At 51.7% G+C, this 21513-nt stretch overlaps 8 protein-coding genes across 8 annotated transcripts; 4 read left to right on the top strand and 4 right to left on the bottom strand.

Moving 5' to 3' along the window:
- Positions 1–114: 114 nt before the first annotated feature.
- N7459_003745 (PrpF protein) lies at positions 115–1379 on the top strand (the record flags this gene model as incomplete). The annotated part of the gene is made up of 2 exons (XM_056942929.1): positions 115–657; positions 717–1379. The coding sequence occupies 2 exons, from the start codon at positions 115–117 to the stop codon at positions 1377–1379; spliced, it is 1206 nt and encodes a 401-aa protein (XP_056802812.1).
- A 1695-nt stretch (positions 1380–3074) lies between these two features.
- Positions 3075–5495, bottom strand: N7459_003744 (uncharacterized protein; the record flags this gene model as incomplete). The annotated part of the gene is made up of 6 exons (XM_056942928.1): positions 3075–3124; positions 3493–4017; positions 4068–4330; positions 4385–4822; positions 4880–5215; positions 5266–5495. 6 exons carry the CDS (start codon positions 5493–5495, stop codon positions 3075–3077), a joined length of 1842 nt encoding a protein of 613 aa, XP_056802811.1.
- Positions 5496–6275: 780 nt separating this feature from the next.
- N7459_003743 (major facilitator superfamily domain-containing protein) lies at positions 6276–8092 on the top strand (the record flags this gene model as incomplete). Its single annotated transcript, XM_056942927.1, has 6 exons — positions 6276–6458; positions 6508–6613; positions 6689–6931; positions 6983–7240; positions 7311–7475; positions 7536–8092. 6 exons carry the CDS (start codon positions 6276–6278, stop codon positions 8090–8092), a joined length of 1512 nt encoding a protein of 503 aa, XP_056802810.1.
- A 138-nt stretch (positions 8093–8230) lies between these two features.
- N7459_003742 (aconitase family protein) lies at positions 8231–11108 on the bottom strand (the record flags this gene model as incomplete). The annotated part of the gene is made up of 6 exons (XM_056942926.1): positions 8231–9712; positions 9787–10073; positions 10127–10199; positions 10264–10446; positions 10508–10935; positions 10985–11108. The coding sequence occupies 6 exons, from the start codon at positions 11106–11108 to the stop codon at positions 8231–8233; spliced, it is 2577 nt and encodes an 858-aa protein (XP_056802809.1).
- Positions 11109–11559: 451 nt separating this feature from the next.
- N7459_003741 (isocitrate lyase/PEP mutase family protein) lies at positions 11560–12607 on the top strand (the record flags this gene model as incomplete). Its single annotated transcript, XM_056942925.1, has 3 exons — positions 11560–11724; positions 11777–11933; positions 11982–12607. 3 exons carry the CDS (start codon positions 11560–11562, stop codon positions 12605–12607), a joined length of 948 nt encoding a protein of 315 aa, XP_056802808.1.
- A 328-nt stretch (positions 12608–12935) lies between these two features.
- Positions 12936–14315, top strand: N7459_003740 (MmgE/PrpD family protein; the record flags this gene model as incomplete). Its single annotated transcript, XM_056942924.1, has 1 exon — positions 12936–14315. The coding sequence occupies one exon, from the start codon at positions 12936–12938 to the stop codon at positions 14313–14315; it is 1380 nt and encodes a 459-aa protein (XP_056802807.1).
- Positions 14316–16872: 2557 nt separating this feature from the next.
- On the bottom strand, positions 16873–18554 carry N7459_003739 (uncharacterized protein; the record flags this gene model as incomplete). Its single annotated transcript, XM_056942923.1, has 7 exons — positions 16873–17305; positions 17356–17423; positions 17484–17807; positions 17860–18130; positions 18190–18362; positions 18420–18445; positions 18515–18554. The coding sequence occupies 7 exons, from the start codon at positions 18552–18554 to the stop codon at positions 16873–16875; spliced, it is 1335 nt and encodes a 444-aa protein (XP_056802806.1).
- A 1244-nt stretch (positions 18555–19798) lies between these two features.
- N7459_003738 (putative O-methyltransferase) lies at positions 19799–21238 on the bottom strand (the record flags this gene model as incomplete). The annotated part of the gene is made up of 4 exons (XM_056942922.1): positions 19799–20573; positions 20653–20779; positions 20919–21057; positions 21131–21238. 4 exons carry the CDS (start codon positions 21236–21238, stop codon positions 19799–19801), a joined length of 1149 nt encoding a protein of 382 aa, XP_056802805.1.
- Positions 21239–21513: the final 275 nt, after the last annotated feature.

Genomic DNA, 21513 nt, shown 5'->3' with positions numbered 1-21513 from the left:
AATTTATGATAAGTTCTACACCCGCCTAGTGCGAGTGTCCAGTGAATATATAAGACGGTCAAGCGTACATTCAGTCGTCACAACTTAGGGATTCTCCGTCGCAACAATCATATCATGCTCCCGGGTCAGACCAGCATACCGGCCGCTTTAGTCCGCGGCGGATCCAGCAAAGCCCTCTTTTTCAAGGACGAGGATGTCCCCCCTCCTGGAGCTCTCCGTGACAAAGTGATCAAGCGAGCAATGGGGACTCCAGACCCGCTCCAGATCGACGGGCTTGGGGGAACCCGCATCGTGACGTCCAAAGTTGCCATCATCAAGAGCTCAGATCGCCCCGATGCCGATGTGGACTATAGCTATGCTCAGGTCAGCATTGGGGAAGATAGTATCCGGTTTCACGGGAACTGTGGGAACGTCAGTTCTGGGGTTGGACCGTTTGCGATTGATGAGGATATGATCAAGACTCCTTTTCGCTACGGCAAGTCCGTTGATCCCACCCTTCTCACTCGGGAGGTGCGCATCTACCAAACTGCGATTCGCAGGGTTCTCATTGCACATGTCCCGCTTGACCCAGTATCGAAGAAATCTCTCTCCAGAGGGAATTATGAAATGGCAGGAGTCCCGGGGACTGGTGCGCCAATTCTTATGGACTTTCGCAATGTGCGTATCGATCGGGGAGTCCTAATAACATGTCATAACTTGCTCTGACAACTATACAGACAATTGGGGGCTTCCATGATATGGGCCCCCTTCCTACCGGGAATACAACGGACAACCTCCAAATTGACCAAAGGAATATCGAGGTCACCATTGTGGACATAGCCACTCTAACCGTCTTTGTGCGAGCGGAAGATTTGGGGGTGACCAACCTGGCATCACTCAGCGCCGCGGATATCACCAACAGCTGCCAAATCATTAGCCTCTGCAAAGAGGTTCGAGGCAAAGCCGCCCAGGTTTTAGGCAGATGTGTGAACTGGGAACTCGTTGACGAACAATCTCTTGGCCTGCCATCCGTTGTCCTCGTCACTGCATGCACACCCCAAGAGCAAAGGGGCCACATCACATCGCGGTTTATCTTGAATAATATGTGTCATGATAGTATGGCCGGGACCATCGCGGCCTGCATGGCAGCTTGTAGCCGGATTCGCGACTCTATCGTGTATCAGGTTGTAGGAGAGGAGGCATTGACGAGTGACATTTTTGATATTACACATCCATTGGGGATCATGCCTGTCAAAGTGGAAGCCGCTGTTCAAGGCATGAAATCATCGTTTATTTCGCTTGATCGTCCAGAGTTCAACGTGCTTGCTTTTGTTCGCACATCCAGGCGGCTAATGGATGGAAAAGTGTATATTCCCGATGATGTCTGGCTGGTCAATTAAATGTGTTTGCGGATGCTCGTAATTGTACATACTGTAATCCGATGGGGGAGAGAACCAGCAGGGCTGGCGTAGACTTGGCGTGGAGAGGAAGAGATGAAGATGAACAGAACGAGGGAAAAATGGAAGAGTAACAAAGAGGGCAGGATGTTTAGAGATGAAAGGATCTGCTGTCGAGCTTGGGGATCTACATGCTTATGGGGAACGTGATATAATTTGAATAGCGTTACTTGGATCATGAGGAAATGTACGAATGGCTGGGTTTAGCCCCTGGGGATTATCTCCATAATTGTCTCCATGGCCAGGAAGACAGGACAGAAAATAAAAAGAACAAAAACAAAGAAAAAGAAAAGGCTAGACAGACCATCTCTACCATCACTGCGGCTGGGCATGTGGCCCACCGCGAATTCCCCCTTTCAACGCGTCTAGTTGGGCAAGGATGTCGTCAATTCGGTTCCTTAGCTAGGTATTGCTGGAGTCTGCGATAGAGGCAGCAAGAGACTCGGCCGTTAGGTCATGGTCGATGCTAGCATAGTCATGGATAAATTTGCGAAGCGACTAGGTAAGATGATACTGTCTGGCCTTTTCTGTGCGCCAGCCCTGGACCGAGCGTATAACCTGCTCCATAAAGCTGCTTGATGTTATGTAGACTCTAGATGAAGCGTATTGCCAGGTATACCGTAGGAGCGGCTGTCTCTTCAGGTCGGCCGCATGCAACAATTGAGGGCTATCGGTCTTGGAGGCCGAGTCAGGTGGAGAAGAAATATCTCCTGGATCTATGACTGATGATCGTATATGATAGAAAAGGCGAATAGAACCGAGGGCGGGTAGTATATGAAATGGAAGGATGAGGGAGGCAAACCAAGTGAGAGAAGCCTTGATGGATTGATCTACGCGACATGGTTGAATTCACTTTCCAAGTTGCCCTGGCATGGAACTACAACCCCCATATATGTATTTCCGGTATACACCCTGGAACTCCGCTGAACACACTCCATCAGGCCTCCCTATGCCAAGAGGCCAGTCTCCGGCGGCGCAAGAATGGCCTCGACTTCTTCCACCTGTCAGTAATCCTGTGTAGTGGCCCCTAGCACTCTCTACGCGTATGCCAATTACCACTGGGGAGGCCAGGAAGAACGCTGCAGCTTCATCACCCTAATCTGTCATATAGAGCCGAGCATATAGGGGAACCAAAAAATCAAACAAAGAATAAAAATATGAGAATCCCGCGCCTAAATAGGAGTGGAGTATAATACCTTTAGCAGGGGTAAGCTTAAGGGGGGGGGGGCGTATAAAGTAAGGGCACTAGAGCAAAAGCAACCTTACCACCTACACCTCCAACATCTATTCCCACATCTCTTCCTAAACCTTTACAGGGATAGATGGCTTGCCTACGCTCGATCCCGCCACTATCCACCCCGACCACAATAAGTACACCGCCAATAGCCAAGTCCGGGGGGAGGCGCTAGGTGAGGCGGCTACATGTGCTTGCCCAGGAGTATCTTGCCTCCAAGCCCGGCTTGGACGAGCCCCAATGTGGCGCTCCACGGTTGTCTGAGATCGCTTCATAAGCGGGAGTGGAGGACGGAGAAGCTGGATCTGTTGACGAGGACTGTGATCTACCGGCTCGGATCGATGCATGAAGTAGCTTTATGTTTTGTGCTGCTTTTTCTCACTTGGCGGTTAGCTTTCTGCTTTTTACTGGCCGATCCGATCGCGTGTGATTGCTTTCTCGTCATGGAAGTATGCTAAAGCAAAGAAGCTAGTATAATGGTTTTATTTGGCCATATTAGATGATGGGCGTAGACTGAGAGCCGTATACTGCCTCATCTTGTTCCTTGCCTGATCCGACCACCCATAACACCGGGTCAATTGTCTGATGTAGTACCGGGTCTTTCCCAGCGCCTGACCAGCTGAACTCTGCAAGGTCATCGAATTCAGCGCCGAGGTATGGGATACTCTGAAATGCCAACGGAGATGGACCACAGCCTGCCTGGCTAGGGGCGCTATCTGACAGAGGCCTTGGTCTTCCACCTAGAATACCTGCAAGACTTGTAAGCATGCACCTCGACGCGATAGGAACTATACCCAAGTGAGTCATCCAAGGGCAACCAACCTTCCTGATTGACGGTTCGCCTCTCCTGATATGGACTTGACATGCCAGCAATCTCTTCACGCCACCACCAAAAACAGTCATACACCACGCTTATTGTCAAACGGCTCCGGATCCGCAATGAAAGACTATCTCGTTTTCCATCAGGACCTTTGAACACTGTGTCGCTCGCCCACAGTTGAGCCAAAATGTCAGCACTGCGAGCAGTGATGTCGTCGTGAGCCATGGACATCTGCTTGAGAAACATGATTGCCGAAAAATAACTGTCCTCTCCCACGCTCGCGTCGACCGCGGATTGGTGAGCATCGCTACGGAGGATTTTGAGGATGCTAAAGGCAGCCAGCAGAATCACGCGGTACATAAAAAATGGACATGCTGCTGCCGGTCCACTCGTTGATGTTAGGGCATCTATTGCACTCACAGCTGTGTGGTAGAGGTCCACTATTGCCATGAAGGTTTCAGGCCCGGGAGTACTGAAAAATGTGAATGTTCTAATATGTAGCCGTGTTATGGCATAATGGAGTTTGGCTAAGAATTTATCAGACATGACCCAGCTGGGGATAGCAGAGCTCACCTACTAATATGACTGGAACCCTCCGCGAGAGGGATCGAGGAAAGTTCTCGATCAAAGTTGTCGATTAAAGCATGCAAGAGTGCCGCACTACACCCGTTATCGTCTGCCACACCGGCCTGCTGCATGGCCTGTGTAGCGTTCACCGCGACTTCGTAAATTTGTCTTTGGTATTGGAGAGATGGAGGCAGTAAGGCCTTGGCACGCTGGATCTCAGTGTGGCTCTGAGTGGTCAAAATTCCGGGCAAAAGGCCATCGGCATAGCTGGCACTAATACCGTAAAGCGTTAACCAAATCCCATCAATCGCCTCTATTGTACCTCACCTCTGGTTTACCAAAAGACAGTAATGCCATAGCTGTGCCCTGTAAGCCTTGGCGGCCTCATCTGCATCGATCTTCACTCGGGCAAAGTCCTGTCCGACACCAACAACGTGCAACCCAATCTGTTGCGCTAGATTGACTGCTGCGCCACTGAAGATGTGAACCATGGCCTTGTTGGCAGAGTTGAAAGGAAAAGGCCATAAGGATAGTAAGAGGAGACTCTGGATCATCTCGATTACGGCGACTCGGCTGGCCAGCGAGGACAAAGCCATACTTTCAATGCATGGTGCGAGCCTCGTCAGCAACGTCGGGTCTCGGCGATACTGACGGGATCCAACCCCTAAAATGGTCCAAAAGAGTAGTGGGCAGCGAGAGTAGTATACGTCGGGTGACTTGCATGCGTCTAAAATGGGTAGGACGTGAGAGTAGTGGGAGAAGAACCTATGTTGAACGTATCAGTATGAACCGTGTCTGACTCTAGACCAATTGGGAACTTACAGAAAGAAACAGTCGTCAATCTTCTGCGCTTCCACTGAATAGCCGTTCAGGGACCGCGGTAACGTACATGGGCTCTCATTCCTGATTCGACGGTCAAGCATTCCAGGAAGCAAAGGTGTTTCATTCAGATCATGGTGTCCAGTCCTGCCGTCAGACCGCACATCATCACCTATCGTTTGATCACCCGGGGATGGGTCTGGTATTAGCGGTGCAGTAACATGCTCTTGATCGCCATTGCTTGCTGGGGCGAAATAATTGTCGACCGGAGGACTGGCTGATGAGCCTGTATGTATTTGCTGGCGCAAGATCTCGACTTCATGCTGCAGCTCAGCCTTCCTATTCCGCTGTCACAAGTAATCCTTGGTTGCGGTCAGCTTGCCACCCACGTTTTCTTCTTGACCCGTTTAAACGTCCTTAAGACGACACATTCGAGGTCCAGTCGATCGCACCGTGAGCACTGCCGTGAGCGGTTTTCATTGGCATCACAGCGAAGCTTTGCTCGCAGGTTCAGCTGGGGGAACAAGAAAGGTGCCGGTCTCGAGTCACTGACCTTTTGCTGCCGGCAGTTGGTGCACGCCTTGACTGTTCTTCCGGCCCGCCTTGGTCTTTCCATCATCTCGGCGGGACTCACTTCTGGTTTGAACAACACAACACGCTTCCCAATGAGACCAGTTTGAGCTACAGAGCTAGTTACAGGTTGCAAGCTTGCCAAGTACTTGGCCAGTCACTCGGCTCCGTTCAACCCCGCGTTGCTGCGTAAGCGGCCCGAGATATATACCTAGGTACTCGCCCAAGTGCCAATCATCGCCGTTCGGTTACTGAGTGTCTGGGGAATGCAGGCAAAAGGATTCTAGAATGCAAAGACGTTGCGTCATTGGCCTCTCGTCATTGGCTGTCTTGATTCTGACTTCATAAACGGACATTGCCTTGCCCATGCTGATTGCATGTCATCCGCTTCTCCGTCAGGACGAGGTAGAACTTGATACCCTCCACTATTTACTCGCTAATCCCTTTCACCACAGAAAACCATTCAAGCTATGTTTCCCCGGTGCAATCCAATGATGAGCCAGAGAAAGCTTCAAGCTTCGGCTTCAGCCTCAGCTCTATCGTGTCTTGCATGACATATCTCCGCGTGGATGGGCGTGGTATCGGAGAATTGGCTTAGAATCGGCCTTTACCCCGGATTCATCGGCAAATATCCAGCTTCTTCGAGATTCGAAAACGTGCATTGACCCCACGGGGAACTCCAACTTGACCCCGGATTCGGTTTGAGCTATGATTGGCGGTGCAGGCATGCTGATAAATGACGGACGAGTGAGTGCCTTCTTCTTCTTCTTCTTCTTCTCCTTCTCTACCCCCACACGTATTTTATGATCATTCCTGCGAGCTACTCACAATGGAGAAACTCGAAAGAAAAGTGACTGACGACCATGTCGAGTATGCAGAGAATTACGAGAAACTTTGCCCTCCACATTCTACCTTTAAGTATGAGAGATCACCACGGGAAAAGCGACTGCTTTTGAAACAGGATCTGGCCATTGTGCCTCTGCTGGCAGGTTGCTTTTTCTTTGCCTACCTGGTTTGTGACAATGCCGTTATTACACTTGGAGACCCCCGATCACTAAAAGGAGACTGTGCAGGATCGAACCCAGATCGGAAATGCGCGAGTCATGGGTCTGGAGGTCGGCCTCCATATCTCAAGTAGCCAGTACTTTAACTGCTTGATGATGTTCTGTGAGTGACTGTTGTTCATTGCCGTTTCTTGCTTTGCAAGTCACCTGGGAATTCCATTAACGTATGGGACTACAGTCGTCGGCTACATGGTCTTTGAACTTCCAGCAGCATTGACACTGCAACGTATTCCGGCGCCTCTGGTTTTTGGAACCTCCGTCGTCCTATTTGGAGTGGCCGCCTGCTGTATTGCTGCATCGCATTCCTACGCACCAGTCATGGTCCTTCGAGTCCTCACGGGCGCATTTGAAGCGGTTGTCCAGACAGGAAACCTTTATCTTGCACAGTGGTATTACCCAAATGAAGTAGGCACCAGGGCTGGTGAGTTCATTGGTTGGAGAAGCGGCATGAGAACGTACTCACTCCCTGCAGCATTTTTCTATCTTCCAGCACCAATCGCGGGGGCGGTCGGGGGACTTATTTCATACGGTGTCGATAGACACCTGGATGGTAGCCAGGGAATCTCATCCTGGCGCTGGTTATTCATCGTAGAGGGAGTTCCAACCATCTTCTGGGGACTTCTGGTCCTCGTCTTTCTTCCTAAGTTTCCAGAAGCTGTTGCAAAGCACGGAAGCTGGATATTCCGCGAGGAAGAGGAGCGGGACATGATTCTGCAAAGAACCAAGACAGGTACGTCGAATAGTCACAGAGGCTGGCTAGACAGTCATAGCGCAGATGTATTCTAATCGCAATGTGATAGCTCGCAACGTGCCGGGCTCCAGCCTCAAAGTTGCACAGATATGGCTTGCCATCAAGGACCCCAAGTCCTGGCTCCAGGCAATGGCGGTTGCAGCGGTGTGTCTGAACGTGGCAGCATTTGGAGTCTTCCTACCGACATTCATTAATCTATTTGGATTCTCTCCACGTCAGTCATGGATTTACTCTCCATTTTAGAATCAAATCACTGACGCTCGATCCAATCCAGTCATGACGCAGCTATACACAATCATCCCATATGCATTTGGCATTATCACACTCCCGATTGGAAATATTCTGGCCGATCATTTTGACAAAAAGGGCGTCCCCACGTTGATCTGCCTTTTTATATGTCTAATTGGGTACATCATGCTTCTCACAAGCACCACCAAAGCGGTCCTTATCGTGGGCTGTTCCTTTGTCGCAGCTGGTGCCTACCCGGCTGTTGTTCTATCAAGCGCGTGGGTATTGATCTCACACGCTGGCTTCACCAAGCGAGCCACAGCCTGGGCCATTGCCCAGATATTCATTCAATGTTATAGCATTATCAGCACCCAGGTCTACGTTGATCCGCCTCGCTTCTTTGAAGGGCACGGTACCTTGCTGGGGCTGAATGCCCTCGGGGTGGTTGGAGTTGTGATAACAATGTGGATGTTTTCGCATGAGAATAAACGGCGTGATGCCGTGGCTGCTGAATTTGCAGCACGGGGCGAGCTCAACCCTGACAGTGCGAAGGACTATGAAGAGCTCTGCGATGCCCATCCGGATTTCAGATATACCTTGTAAATTGAAGTTTGCAGCCAATGAGCCTGATATCAATGCAGCTGGTCAACAATGGAAGTATTGGATTACTGGCAAATATTCATATGATCGTGTTTTTTGGATTGATATCCCCAAGCATTTGAAACATAATGAAATCCTGCTCTACCACTGTAAATCTCTCATGCCCGCGGGCAACTCCGACTTCTCGTCGACTAGTTCCTGGCTGAATTCATGAATTCCTTTTCCACCAGAAAGGGAATGGAAGATATCCTTCCCAAATTTCTGATAGGCACTTGTCATGCCTTGGTTCTCAATAAGGGCCAGCTCCATGTCCGACAACTGAAAGTGAAACGTCAACTCACCAACCTGGACCTGTCGATCATCCAGGCTAATTTGAATCTCGACACCATCCACTGCTGCCTCATAGAACACATCATCATCAATGACGAAGCGCAGAATGCCCATGTTGGGGAGGTTGCGACCGAATATAAAGGCGAATGAGCGCCCTATGACACACCTGACTCCGAGACCTATGAAATATCGATGTGAGTAGATCGACCTCTCCCAATCTCCAGATTCTCCCTTCGTTAACTCACCTTTGAATGCACGAACTGCAGCCTCTCGGGACGATCCCACCCCGACGGCCTTGCCCGCAACCACGACTCTTAGCCCATCGCGGACTTTTGCGCGAAATTGAGGCATGGTGTATTTCATGCAGTGATCCCCCAGGTCCTCATCGGTTGTCGCAGTGACAAGGCAATCGGCTGGTGCAATCTGGTCTGTGTCGACAAAGTCGCCGAGTCGAATAACTTTGTCCACGATTGAGGCTCGCCGATTGTGCGATGGCATCGACACATTGCCTCTTTCCCCTGCCTTCGACCTGTGCTGAGCGAAGGACTGGCCGGCGGAAGAATGATAGTGAGGCTCCACGTACGCGAGCTTCGTTTCCTTGACCGCAGAGGGCGACGGTTTTCTCAAGGGATGAGCTTTGATCGCGTCAAAATACCCTGCCTCGACCTCGGCGATGAAAGGCGATGGATCGGCCACTCTCATCGCAAACGATGATGCTGCCACCGTTGCCGCAGAAGAAAGATTTCCCATGGCCCCTTTGCCCATTCGATTCTTGAAATTCCGATTTTGCGACGAGAGCCAGACCTCTCCCTCGCCGGCCTGATCGGCCCCCATGCCCACACAATAGCTGCAGCCAGGAGCACCAATTGAGAAGCCGGCGGACTTGAAGATATCTAAAAGGCCCAATGCCTCGAGTCTGGATCGGATGGGAATTGACCCAGGAGTCACATGGCGTTTTCCTGGCACCAATGGGAGATTCCACCGAAGACCAACCTCAAGGACAAGGCCAGCAAGAACCAAGTCCTCTTCTGTTGTCGTGCATGCTCCGATAAAGCATCCGTCTAGATGCAAGCCAGCTTTGTTGGTTACCGGAACCACGTCATCCGGCGAGGGATAGATGGCAAGGAGAGGCTTCACGTCGGCGAGATCAATATCATACTCTTCCGAGTACGTGGCATCTGGGTCAGGCCGGAAGTAAACCGATGAAGACTTCCTGTTTCTGTGCTTTCGACCTGAGATGTAGGCTTGCACCGTGGAGTCTGGTACGAAGATCCCAGTTATGGCACCAAATTCCTATGCATCGTATCAGCCAGAACAGCTCACGGCTCTAATCCGGATGCACCTCGGCTCTTATAGGACCGACGTACTGTGCACATGTTCGAGATTGCAAATCGTGCATCCACGGAAAGATACTGACAGCCAGGACCTGAGAACTCGACCACCTTCTCAGCTGCCACCGTGTTGCGTTTAAGCTCTCCCAAGATGTGGAGGATAATATCTTTCCCTCCGATTCCAAGCTGGGGCTGTCCAACAAATCGAATTTGAACACATTCAGGAACCTTGAACCAAGTCTCTCCAGTGACCAGACTCATTGCCACATCGGCAGCACCCAGACCAACGGCAAGGCATCCAACGGCACCAGAGGAGCAAGTATCTACGGAATGGTTAGTGGCTTGCATAAGACTCGGAATTTTGAGAGATTATTACGAGAGTCGGCGCCGACAACGATCATCCCAGGTTCCGCTCGTTCGCGCACAAACTCAGTATGCATGATGGTATACTGGCCCCTTGAATCAGCAAATGTCAGAACAATGAAACAGAAAGTGCGGCCCGTTATATCCTACATTGGGCCCTTTGTAATCTGTCAATCGAAATTTGTGAGCCACTTGCTCAGCAGCATTGATCAGCCGACGATTCAAGGGTGTATCATATGTTCGAGGGTCAACAACATGGTCACCAGCAAGCCAAAACCGATCGTTGCGCCATATGGTGTAGGAGTCTAGCTGAGAAAGAGTCTTTGTCATTGACTGCAAGAAGCCATATGAGCATTGAAAACTAATCGAGGACGAACTGGAGGAAACGACTCACAAAGTACGATATTTCAGACGCAGCGACCCAGTCTACGACGACTCGGACAAAGTCTCCAGCAGCGAGACCGGATGATGAAACTGACCCAATTGAGTGATGTGCAAGGATCTTCTCAGTCAGTGTCATTCCACGCCTTTGCGATGGTCGCACCGGCAGAGGACACTGAAGTCGCCGACTTTTCTCCGCCGACGACAGAGATTGAAGCCATGCTTCGACCCAAAACACTATGGAATCAAATCCATTCTGGTCCAGGGGCTTCCGCATAGCAATATCCAGGCCTCCAAGGGACTTGGGCTCCAAGGCAATATCCTTGGCTCGTTGAATTGCCTCGGCCTCGGGCCTGTGGCCCCGACGACTCAGAGCTTGAATAAAGCTGTCAAGTATTGCCACAAAATTTGCGGTATAGGGCTCATTATCACTATTTTCACCTGGACAGAGCTATAAGCAATCCCCACCTCTATGAAATTAATATCTTACCTGAACTTCGCATGGATTCCGGAGTAGGCAGGTCCAGCTGAATCCCGCGGCTTTGGTGCAGTGCATGCGATATGCTTCGAGAAAGACTAGCAAGCATGCCGTCATCATGCTCCGTTGGCGACATTTTGGTTGATTACAGACAAAGAAAGATTTACATGGCTTCTCACGGTGCTGTCGGCGGTCTATTTTGTAACGACGTTCCTCGGTTTGGAGAAAGAGCATCGCACGTTGGCCGATCCCGGCATTTTGACCCAAATCGCAAAATGCCCATCTGCAGCAACTCCAGGGAAACCCCAGAATGGCATCACCCTCATGGAAAACCGAGATATGTCACAAATATCCCCTACCTGTGAATACTTGTTCCCCTGTCTGTTGTTCGTTTGCCGATATCAGTGCCATCTCCGGTGTGAGATTCCATTCCCCGGCACGTCGAGCACAACCCCCCGCCTGGAACACACGACATAAATGGCCGTCATAGATCTCGTGGTTTATGACGATAGCCATAGGCGGTTTCAAATAACCGAGATTGCATTTTACCATTCTTTTTTCCTCCTGCGTGATTGGTGACTGGTGACATGCCCGAAGTATTCCTCATGGGAAGCACACAGGCATCTCATGCCCCAGCAGCCTTGCTGAGAAGTCAACTAGCGAGCGAAGATGGGATCGTGGTATGTCCGGGAGTCTACGACGGCCTCAGTGCCCGCGTTGCACTCCATGCAGGATTCAAAGGCTTATACATGGTGAGAATCACTCTCCCAGGGGTTCCTACTTCGCGATGAGCTAAATCAATAGACGGGATCGGGGACTTCTGTCTCTCGACTAGGAATGCCCGATTTGGGGCTGGCGACACTGAATGACATGCGAGACAACGCGAGTCTCATCGCCAGCTTGGACCCATCGATCCCGCTCATTGCAGATGCAGACACAGGATATGGAGGTATTGCCGCCTGTATCTTCAAGCCGTATATCTCGTTGGCGACTAATTGAAAACTGCTAGGGCCCTTGATGGTTGGCCGGACTGTGGCCCAGTACATGCGGGCAGGTGTTGCAGCTCTGCACTTGGAGGACCAGGTCGTCAACAAACGATGTGGCCATCTCAAGAATAAGCAGCTCGTGTCCGAAAATGAATACAGATCACGTATTCAAGCAGCCGTCAACATGCGGCAACAACTCCACGGCGATATTGTGATCATCGCGCGTACCGACGCCCTGCAGCTACAGGGCTTTGAGGCTGCCATGAAAAGGCTCCAGATGGCAATTGCTCTGGGTGCTGACGTTGCGTTTCTGGAAGGAATTCGCACTGTCAACGAGGCGCGGCGCGCATGTCAGGAACTGCACCCGACGCCTGTCTTGTACAACATGGTCCAGGGAGGAGTATCACCGCGACTCACGGTCGCTCAGGCCCAGGAGATTGGCTTTAAAATCATCATTTATCCGGCCATCTGCACCCGGGCGGCTTACATGTCCATCACTCAGTCTGTCCAGTGTCTAAAAGAGACGGGTGACTTCCCTGACGAGACTGCCGGCATTCCTCCAGCTTCTCTGTACAAAATCTGTGGATTGAATGAAGCTATGGAACTTGATCAGATGGCCGGTGGGAACGCGTATGAGGGAGGAGTATAACTCGGGGACGCGCAGGGGACTTTTGTAAAGATCTACTTGGTACTTGGTAGAAGCCCCCGTCATCTACCTGGGTATACTCGCATTAGCAGAACCATTCGTCGGCCGCTTCGATCTCTTTCTTTCTCCTCTCCGGGCTTCATTTTGCGAAACCAGTCGAAACGCCGATGTCTCCATAGTGCGTCGGCCCGCTCGCGGCCTCGCACATATACACGCATTGCCGCATCGGCCCGGCTTCGTTGACGATGGCTAACAGCTCTAGGAACGATATTAAATACAGTCCTAAATCGCCTCGGTGGAGGAAGACCAAGCATTCCAACCTACCGAAGCCATGGAGCACTCAGCCGAACCACCGATCCCGCCCATCACTCAGATCGTGGCAGAGTTTGTATATCATACCAACTACCAGCAGCTGGATCATACAGTCATCGCGACTGTGAAAAACCTCCTGCTCGATTACATTGGAGTGGCGTCAGCAGCAACGCAGAAGGCCGAATCGACTGGCCCCGTATTCGAGGCAATCTCCAAACTCAATGGCCGAGGGGGATCTCACACCGTGATTGCCAGTGGCCAAACGTTCACAGCGCAGTATGCGGCCCTCTTGAACGGGCTCTTGGCTCATTCCCTGGATTTCGACGATACATTCGCACCCGGGGCCTTGCACGCAGGCACGACAACCATCTCTGCTGGACTCGTGGCCGCCGAGGATTCATCTAGCTCGACTGAAACCCTTTTGGCAGCGCTTGCCGTGGGATATGAAGTCACCTGTCGCCTCGGAAGAGCTCTGACTCAAGCAGCGTACTCGCGTGGGTTCCACAACACGGCCACCGCGGGCATCTTCGGTGCCGTGGCAACCATTGCGAAGATCAAGGGCCTGTCAGTGCCGTTGATCGAGATGGCCTTTGGTCTTGCCGGATCCAAGGCCGCCGGATCGATGCAGTATCTCGAGAATGGATCCTGGAACAAGCGGTTGCATCCGGGATTCACCGTGCACGATGCCTGGATGTGTGTGGAGCTCGCACAGGCCGGAGTCATTGGCGCAGCCAAGATATTGGAAGGCAAATTTGGCTTCTTCAATGCCTACACCCCCGCAACGGTGGACTACGACAAGCTCCGCCAAGGTCTCGGAACGGAATGGGTCTTCCTGGAGACGATCTGGAAGCCCTTTCCAGCCTGTCGGATGACCCATGGACTCATCACGATGGTGGACGACCTGCGAGCACCCGATCGGTGGACCAATGAGGTCAAGTCGATCACCGTTCAGCTCCCAGCATATCAGATTCCCATCGTTGGCGCATCGACCCCGAATAAGGTCCACCCGCAGAATATCGTGGATGCTCAGTTCTCGGCTTACTACCAAGTCTCGCTGGCCTGGCTCCACGGCGGGCATACTGGGTGGGCTGGGTATGATCGATTGCACGATGAAGATATCCATGCCCTGGCGGATCGCATTACGATAGTGCCCGGTGAAAATCTAAGCGCCTACCAACAAAGGATTAAAATCGAGTTCGGGGATGGATCGACCGTGGAGAAGGACATCGAGCCTGGATTGGAGGACAGGGCAGACGAATCCGCGCGTGAACAGGTGATTGCCAAATATCTTGGATTGGCCTCGGATATCTATGGAGAAGAACGAGCAAAGCAGATCCAAGAAACAGTCTACAGCCTGGAGGCACGTCATGTTCAAACCCTGATGGATTTGATTCAATAGAAGCAACCGGATTGAATTTACTCAAGGCCTGATCTCAAACAAGGGCATCTACGGGGGGGGGGGCTGTAACATAGACACTCTAGCTATAGGGGCAGGCTGTACATAAGACCTCACAGTCCTCTGTCAAAGGATTTGTCAAAATTAAAATCTTGCTCTACCCTCTTTTCCTGTCCAGGAGATATTCCGATGTTTATACGGTTTTATGCTGCTAAACTAAGCAGCATATCAGGAAACCTAGCTGTACCCATGCATAGACATGTCTCCACACCTGTTGGGTCCTCACCAAATAAATGCCTCAGGGACTTAATATCCAAATCAATCGCTTCTTCGGAATGTTTGCTGCATCGTGAAATGGAACTGGCATCTTGGATAGTCTCGTGCCTTGTCAGCCATGGCCATGTGGGAATCGGGAATTGATACGAAAACACGGGAGGAACCTTAACAGGGATCCACATTTATTGGTGAAGATATAGTTACAGCAGCAGCAGCAGCATTAACAACCACTCAACACCAAGGCTGGTCACTAGTTACACGGAGCGGATCAACACCACCAGGGTTAAATACAAGATGGTGCAACAGGTAGGAAGGTGTTTCGCATCAGGTCCACTGGATGAACGTGAGGGAGCCCTCTGTCAGGCTTGCCCGGCCCTCCCGAGGGGTGTCCCCTGGCACAGAATGGATCCAGCCGCAATGTTGATAGGAGCCCGGGGGGATTCCAATCAGACAAAGCCGCAGAATCATTGGAGTGGATTCATCATGCTGCAAAACAATGTGCTTCTGCCCCCAGAGCCACCACCATCGTCCGCGGCACATGCCCATTGAGGAACCCATTTGTCCGTTGCATACAGCTCGCACCGAGGCCTGAGGCACGAGCCCTGTGTGTCGCTGAACCCCAAGAACATGGCCCATCCTCCCATGGTGCCCCCTCAGACTCGCGTCTGGCAGGGTCCCAGCTGTCTAAAAAAAAGAACAGCTTGGCTATTGAAGCCAGGGAAGTGTTGGGTGTTGAACCCAACGAAAGAAATGTTGAAGAAGCACATAAAAGCCAACAAAGCCCACACTGGCACCCCAGAGGAAACGAGTTTCATGAGGTGCGAGGAGAGAAAGAGAGAAGAAGAGGAAGGGAGGGCGAAGAAGGCGATATTTATAGCCCAGGGCCTCAGGCATCCCTCACTCGCTGCATTCACTGCGCCTTCCTATTCGGGCAGGCACGCGCCTGTCATATCCACGCAGCCACGTGAATGGCGGAGACGAGTCACCGATGAAAGAATCCAGGATGCCTTTCCAGGTTGCCTTTCTTTTTTGCCTGTCTGCTTCTCGTTACTTCTAAAATTGCCTACACTTTACGTACAAAACAGCCGGACCATTGATCATTCTCTACTTGGATGATACTCGACACGGGAAGTGATTCCCAATCCATCCCATGATGCAGTCTCAGTCTCAGTCTCAGTCTATACCTTTTATCAATGCCGCAGAATGATCTCATTCACAATGCGCTGGCGGACCCAAGGCGCTGAACAGAGCACCACTCATTCTGTCTCATAATGTATCAACGTGCGGAATTCGCCCTGTTTGGAGTTCTGCATTGACAATAGCTCTATAGACATTCCAGGTATCCTAAGCAATTTTATGGTCAGATGAATCCGCCGTTTGCCGTGTATGTTCCCACGCCACGACTAGCGTGGCGGTCCAACTCTATACTACAACTATAAAAATCGAAGACCGTGTTAATTATCTATTTCCCAGGCTCGTCCTGCCTTTACCCAAATTAAACAGACTCAATTGCCACGCAAAAAAATCCACACCATTCCACTACGTGTCGGGAAACCCTTGTGGAAAAAACCCTCTGATAGACGACATATCCTGGACTTGAGCCGCCAAGGAGGTCACCATCAGCTCTTCCCAGGACCAGTGGAAAGATCGCTCCTCAGATACTAAACCAATAGGATTCCGCAACTGACATGGGTTTCCAACCCTTTAAAGTTGAGCGAGGCTGTTCAGCCTTATATCACGAACAAAGATTACGCCTTAAAGCCCCTACAGGCGATTGTGTCGCGCGGCAATTCTCTTCAAGCCCGGTCCCATGGTGAGTTTTGTATGTTGGTTATTGGTTGACGAGCAGCCGTATCAGATAATTGGCTCTAAACATGTACCAGTGTCATCATGGCTCTTCTTTTATAGGCGAACAAAATCATGCAAAGTATCACGGTGCGTCGTCTTGATCTGGGAAGACTGTATCAAGATCGACCGCAACGACAAAGATCCCAATTGGTGCGGCATGCAGCACCCAGTCCACTTGGAAATACTTTTGGAGGGCAACATGTCCGGCTGAATGTACATGGGCGTTGTTTCCCAAGCATGAATTCAGTGTCGAGACGGGTTCATCTCAATATTGATGAGTGTAGTAGGATTTTTCTTATTGGGAGGCCAAGCCGGCGGATTGATGAACTGACACTACAACACCCAAAGATGAGGGTCGTACGAGTCTCCGTGATTGCATTATATACGCCTATTAAGTCGAGTTTATACACCCAGTCATATCATCAGGATTGCCCCGTCAGCGGTGGTCCAATCCATGAGGAGGCTCGCTTCCCTCGGGCAACAACCGCGCACCTCCCGACGAAGTGGAGCGACCATCATCCACCTGGACAACGATGTCTGTTTGGACGGTAACACAGCCATCATCCACATAGTCTGGTTGTTTGGCCTTGGAGATTCGACTCTCCGACCGTTCCGTGGTCGGATTCCAGTCAGTGGGAGGGTTTTCCTCGTCCTGCCAGTTGGACACGGTCGCGGAGTCCAGCCACTGATCTTTGGCGCGGTTCTTGAGCTCGGTTTCATTGTTGTTCTTGTTGTTATTGTTGTTGGTGGATCGTGAACGAGACCAGTAGCCGGTGGGTCGGCCATCGCGGCGATTGTCGACGATTGCCCGCAGGAAGAGTCGAGCTACCGGGGCACACGATGCAAGGAGAATACTGTAGTTCTCAATTCTGTGACTGTCAGAGAGAGGGTCAATAAAGGTTCAGTCTAGAAGACCTACTTCACCCAGAGCACAAAGGAAACAATGTTATAGGTGAAATCCAGTCGGTCACCCAGCGACTTCAATTTCTACTAGTAGCATGCTGGTCAGTCCAGTCGCATATTGGGACTCTGATATTCCTCACTTACATAGGTCTTTACAATGGAGGCAGCGCCAGAAAGTAGCAGTGGTCCACTCAGAGTCACGGTCTGCCATATGCGACGTGATCGAACAGTGCTGTTGATCTTCCGGAACTGGGACCAGAAGGAGATATTGGGGTCGCGATGCAAGGTTCGCAGAAAGAACTGCCATAGTTCTACCGCAGCAAGCACCGCCAGAAAGAAATCAATGACGGTATTAAAACCCCCCTGGACGAACCCGACGGTGGTCTGGACCGATGGTGACTGGCACTTGACGGAGCCGTCCGCTGGGAGTGGCGTCCACATATAATGGAAATATTGCACTCGATCCGACTAGTTGGAGAGTTAGCTCTATGCAAAGTATAACGGAAAATCATTGACGGACTGTTCGATATGGATTGGGCCCACACTGAGCAATAATTTGCGCGATGGTCACCATATTCACAACGATCTGCACAATGGCGCACACGATGATCGAGACCCGGATCTTGCGATCGCTCGCGGCGAAACAGGTCAAAAGAAACCACATCATGCCTGTCCGTGACACCATTGCGGATGCTACGGCAATTGGCTGCGAAATGAAATCCCACTTCAAGGCGTGAATTCGTTCCTCGGGGGACAGGTAGAAGAAGTGGCGTCCCAACCCATAGTGAGCACTAGACAAAATTCCATTAAGTGGACGAACTCTTCAACCAGAAACAAACAACAGACCAACCTCATTTGTATCATGGTGATATGGGTGATGTCAAATCCGTATGCTATCAAAAAGAAGAAGTCTTCGATGCCCCATACGCGTTGTGGAGTAGTGACCTGGGGCAATGCCCAGAGCACCCAAGCCTTGACGGTATATCGAAAAAGCAGGGCGACACCAACAATCGCAGTGAGAGTCTGGATGGCGGTCAGTTATGCAACTACCAGATAAAGAGAAGTCCTGCAGTTGCCTACCCAGCAAGCATCGAACGTGGCAGTGCCTGTAGGAGATACCAAGGATCAATGTCAGCCAACTCTTCTCCAGTTCCTGTGTCGAGCACGCGACAAACCGATGTTGACATCTCCCTCCCCAGGATGTGGGATGTCCATGGTGCAAGAACCGTCTCGTCACGCAAGAACGGTAAGACAAGAAAGACCCTGAGATCTTGTTGCAGCGCGGAGGGCTTGATTCAAGTACAAATAATGCATTGACGGCATTGGGCACGGAGTAATGATAGGGATCTGACAGGCGAGGCTAATGCCCGCCCATTAGAGTGCACTGATGAATCAGATCGTCGTCGAAGCATCACCCTGTCGGACGGAAATCCACAGCCGACAGAGTTCGAGTGATGGACAGGTCAGACGAGAGAGTTCGGGAGTCGAGCCTAACAAGGGATGCAGGACAAATCCGTGACTGTCGGGAGTGAATCACCAGGAACGAGTCCTTTACCCCAGAGCCAATGGCTCCAAGAATCGCAAATCTGGTTTTTCCCGGTGTGACAAGACCAAGAAGAAATGATTGGGACGAACATAGGGAATCAGTCGTGAGAATTTCGCCAGCAGTGCGCGTCCAGCTGCTCGGATCGCAACTTTAGCTTTCCCGGGATTCCACAATAACCTGTAAGCAGCGCTTCCTCTGTTCATTCCTGCCAGTCCATGTGGATGCCACAGGCGACATTCCAGCCTGGTGGGTGGGAGGACATCGGGGACGAATGGTAACCATGCAATAGCCATGCGCCATGGCGCAAGGGGGTGTGACGAGAAAAACGAAGCATCACACTATGTCCTGGGCAGCCCATTGCCGGTCCCGACCATCTGGGAGAAGGGAGGAAAGGGCGCAGATGGTGCAGTCGGTCATCGGAGACCAGCGCTGTGGAGCGCGTAAATCTCACCATATGTGGGCGGGCGACCTGACGAGGATTCGCAAGTGGACCAAAGGCAAATGAACCCTTGCTCAGTGCGTTGCCGAGTTGAGTTCAGCCTGGACGGGAGGGAGCTCAAATGTAAGGAGCATCACGTCTCGTTGGTGGACACAGGAAGATTGTCCTTTGGCGTCTGGGGCGGATGTGAAGCCATGACATTCCGGGATGTGATGGATCGATTCCATCCGAGACGAGTTCGTGAGCCGATCACAGTTTATGCATGGACTAGGGACACGTCTCACAGTTTGTCTCGTTTCTTTGAATATCTTATTCTGTTACAATTGTTGTGGACTACATGTATATTCTTACGAACGACTTTGAGGTTGTTAGAATATACGTAGATTGAAGTTGAGAAGCATACGCCAATGGATTGAATAGATCAAAGTGAGTCGAGCGTTTGGAAAATCATCCGATACTCTCACTCGCGAGCTCTCACCAATTCACACGCCTCATCTCCACTAAGGACTCGCCTGCACGAACGTATGCCTCAAAGCTGACCTCCAGTCCCGACACCTGAGCCAGCTGTTGCCACTCGGCTGCACTACGCTCCCGGCCACCATACAACGCAATCATGCTGGAGTGCAGAGACGTATAGGTCAAGTTCTTCGCGTATTCGATAATCAGCAGTCGCGATGAGGGTGCCATGGCACGCGATAGTTTCTGCAAGAGCGCCACGGCATCCAAGTCCGGCAGATTGTGCAGGATGTGCTGCAACGAGTAGACCCGGGCCCCGACCACGGGCTGTTCCGAGCTCTCCTTGTAGTTCCACTCCATCAAGCGCACCCCAGGCACATCGCCAATCACGGCGTTGAATTCCTGAACAACTAAATGCGCCGGCTGGAGGTGTGGGTAGGCCGCTTGGACTTCGAGCAGCAGCTCACCACGCCCGCCACCAATATCCACCATGGCGACGGAGGAAATATCATCCCGATTGCCCAGCACTGCGTCAAGATCGTAGCCCATTCCCTTGACCCGGTTGGGGAACGTTCCAAACTTGAGAAACTTGCCCACCATAAACTGATTGAAGCTGTCCATGCGGCCCTGGGCCTCCATGATCGAGTAGGTGTGCTGTCTCGACAGCTGCTCCTCTCCCATCAGCCGGTGCGCGTATTGGAATGGGCCATCGGCCTCGGCAAATGGGTACGCGAAATTGGTGTCCTGGAGTTTCTTCATCAGGAACGCACCGGCCATCATTCCTTCAGTGGTGCTATCAGTTGAAGGGGTTAGCATGTCATTCGAAGGGCAATTGAGACCGGCCGAACACACATACGACGCGGGACACTCACAAATGCAGAGCCCCATGCTGCGCCGACGGCATGTCAACCATGTGCCGGGTAATGGCATTCGCATTGAAACGGTCCTCGGCCACGCGGTCGACCAGTCCGAGCCCAGCCATGATGTACAAGGTGTCGGCTGTAGCAAGTCACTATCATCCCTCCTGCACGGGGGATTTTCGTCGAGAAGGTGCGATCTACATACATGCGAGCCTTGGGCCTAGTCCGAAGGATTAGCAGCAGATCCAATCGAGATTGATCCGGCGATGCGCACGTACAGATCTCCGGCTCATCCTTGGACTGGGCCTGGTTGCTGGCATTGGCCACTTGTTCCGATGTGGCGTTTCCTCCCAAGCGCACCAAGCTGCCAAAAAGATCAAAGTGAATGGCGACGGGGACGAAGCCCAGCGATGCTGGCTATGACCTCGAATATCAATGTCAGTCCCTGCGTCTGTTGTGGGACGATCTGGAATTGTATTGCATTACTGACCACCGTGACGGTCGCGGCGAGAGCAGCACCAGGTGGCACTGCAGATGCCGCTGGAGGCGCAGGCGTTGGTCGGCCCAGAAGTTGAGCGAATCGTTCGAGCAGCGACATTGATTCAAGATCCACGATCAACGTGAGTGGGAAGATGAGGTGGGGGGGAAGCACTCCGATGAATATTTCTATTCCATCTGGGGGACAAAGACACGCGGTCGAATTCCACGTCCAACACCACGCTGCGCTCCCAGACCTGACCACGTCCACGGGTATGAGCAGAAGCAGAAAGTCCAGTGCGTCCGGATCTTGCGAGGGCGAATCACAGGCGATGCGCATGCAAGGGGCGCCACCCTCGCTAGGGCCGTCGATGAGTCCATCGATCGCGCATCTTC

This window comes from Penicillium hispanicum, assembly GCF_028827665.1.
Source record: "Penicillium hispanicum strain IBT 35686 chromosome Unknown utg000003l_segment0_segment0, whole genome shotgun sequence".
In the NCBI taxonomy this organism is placed as follows: domain Eukaryota; kingdom Fungi; phylum Ascomycota; class Eurotiomycetes; order Eurotiales; family Aspergillaceae; genus Penicillium; species Penicillium hispanicum.
Note: the sequence above shows the minus strand (reverse complement) of the source record. Positions and strands in the feature narration are given on the sequence as shown.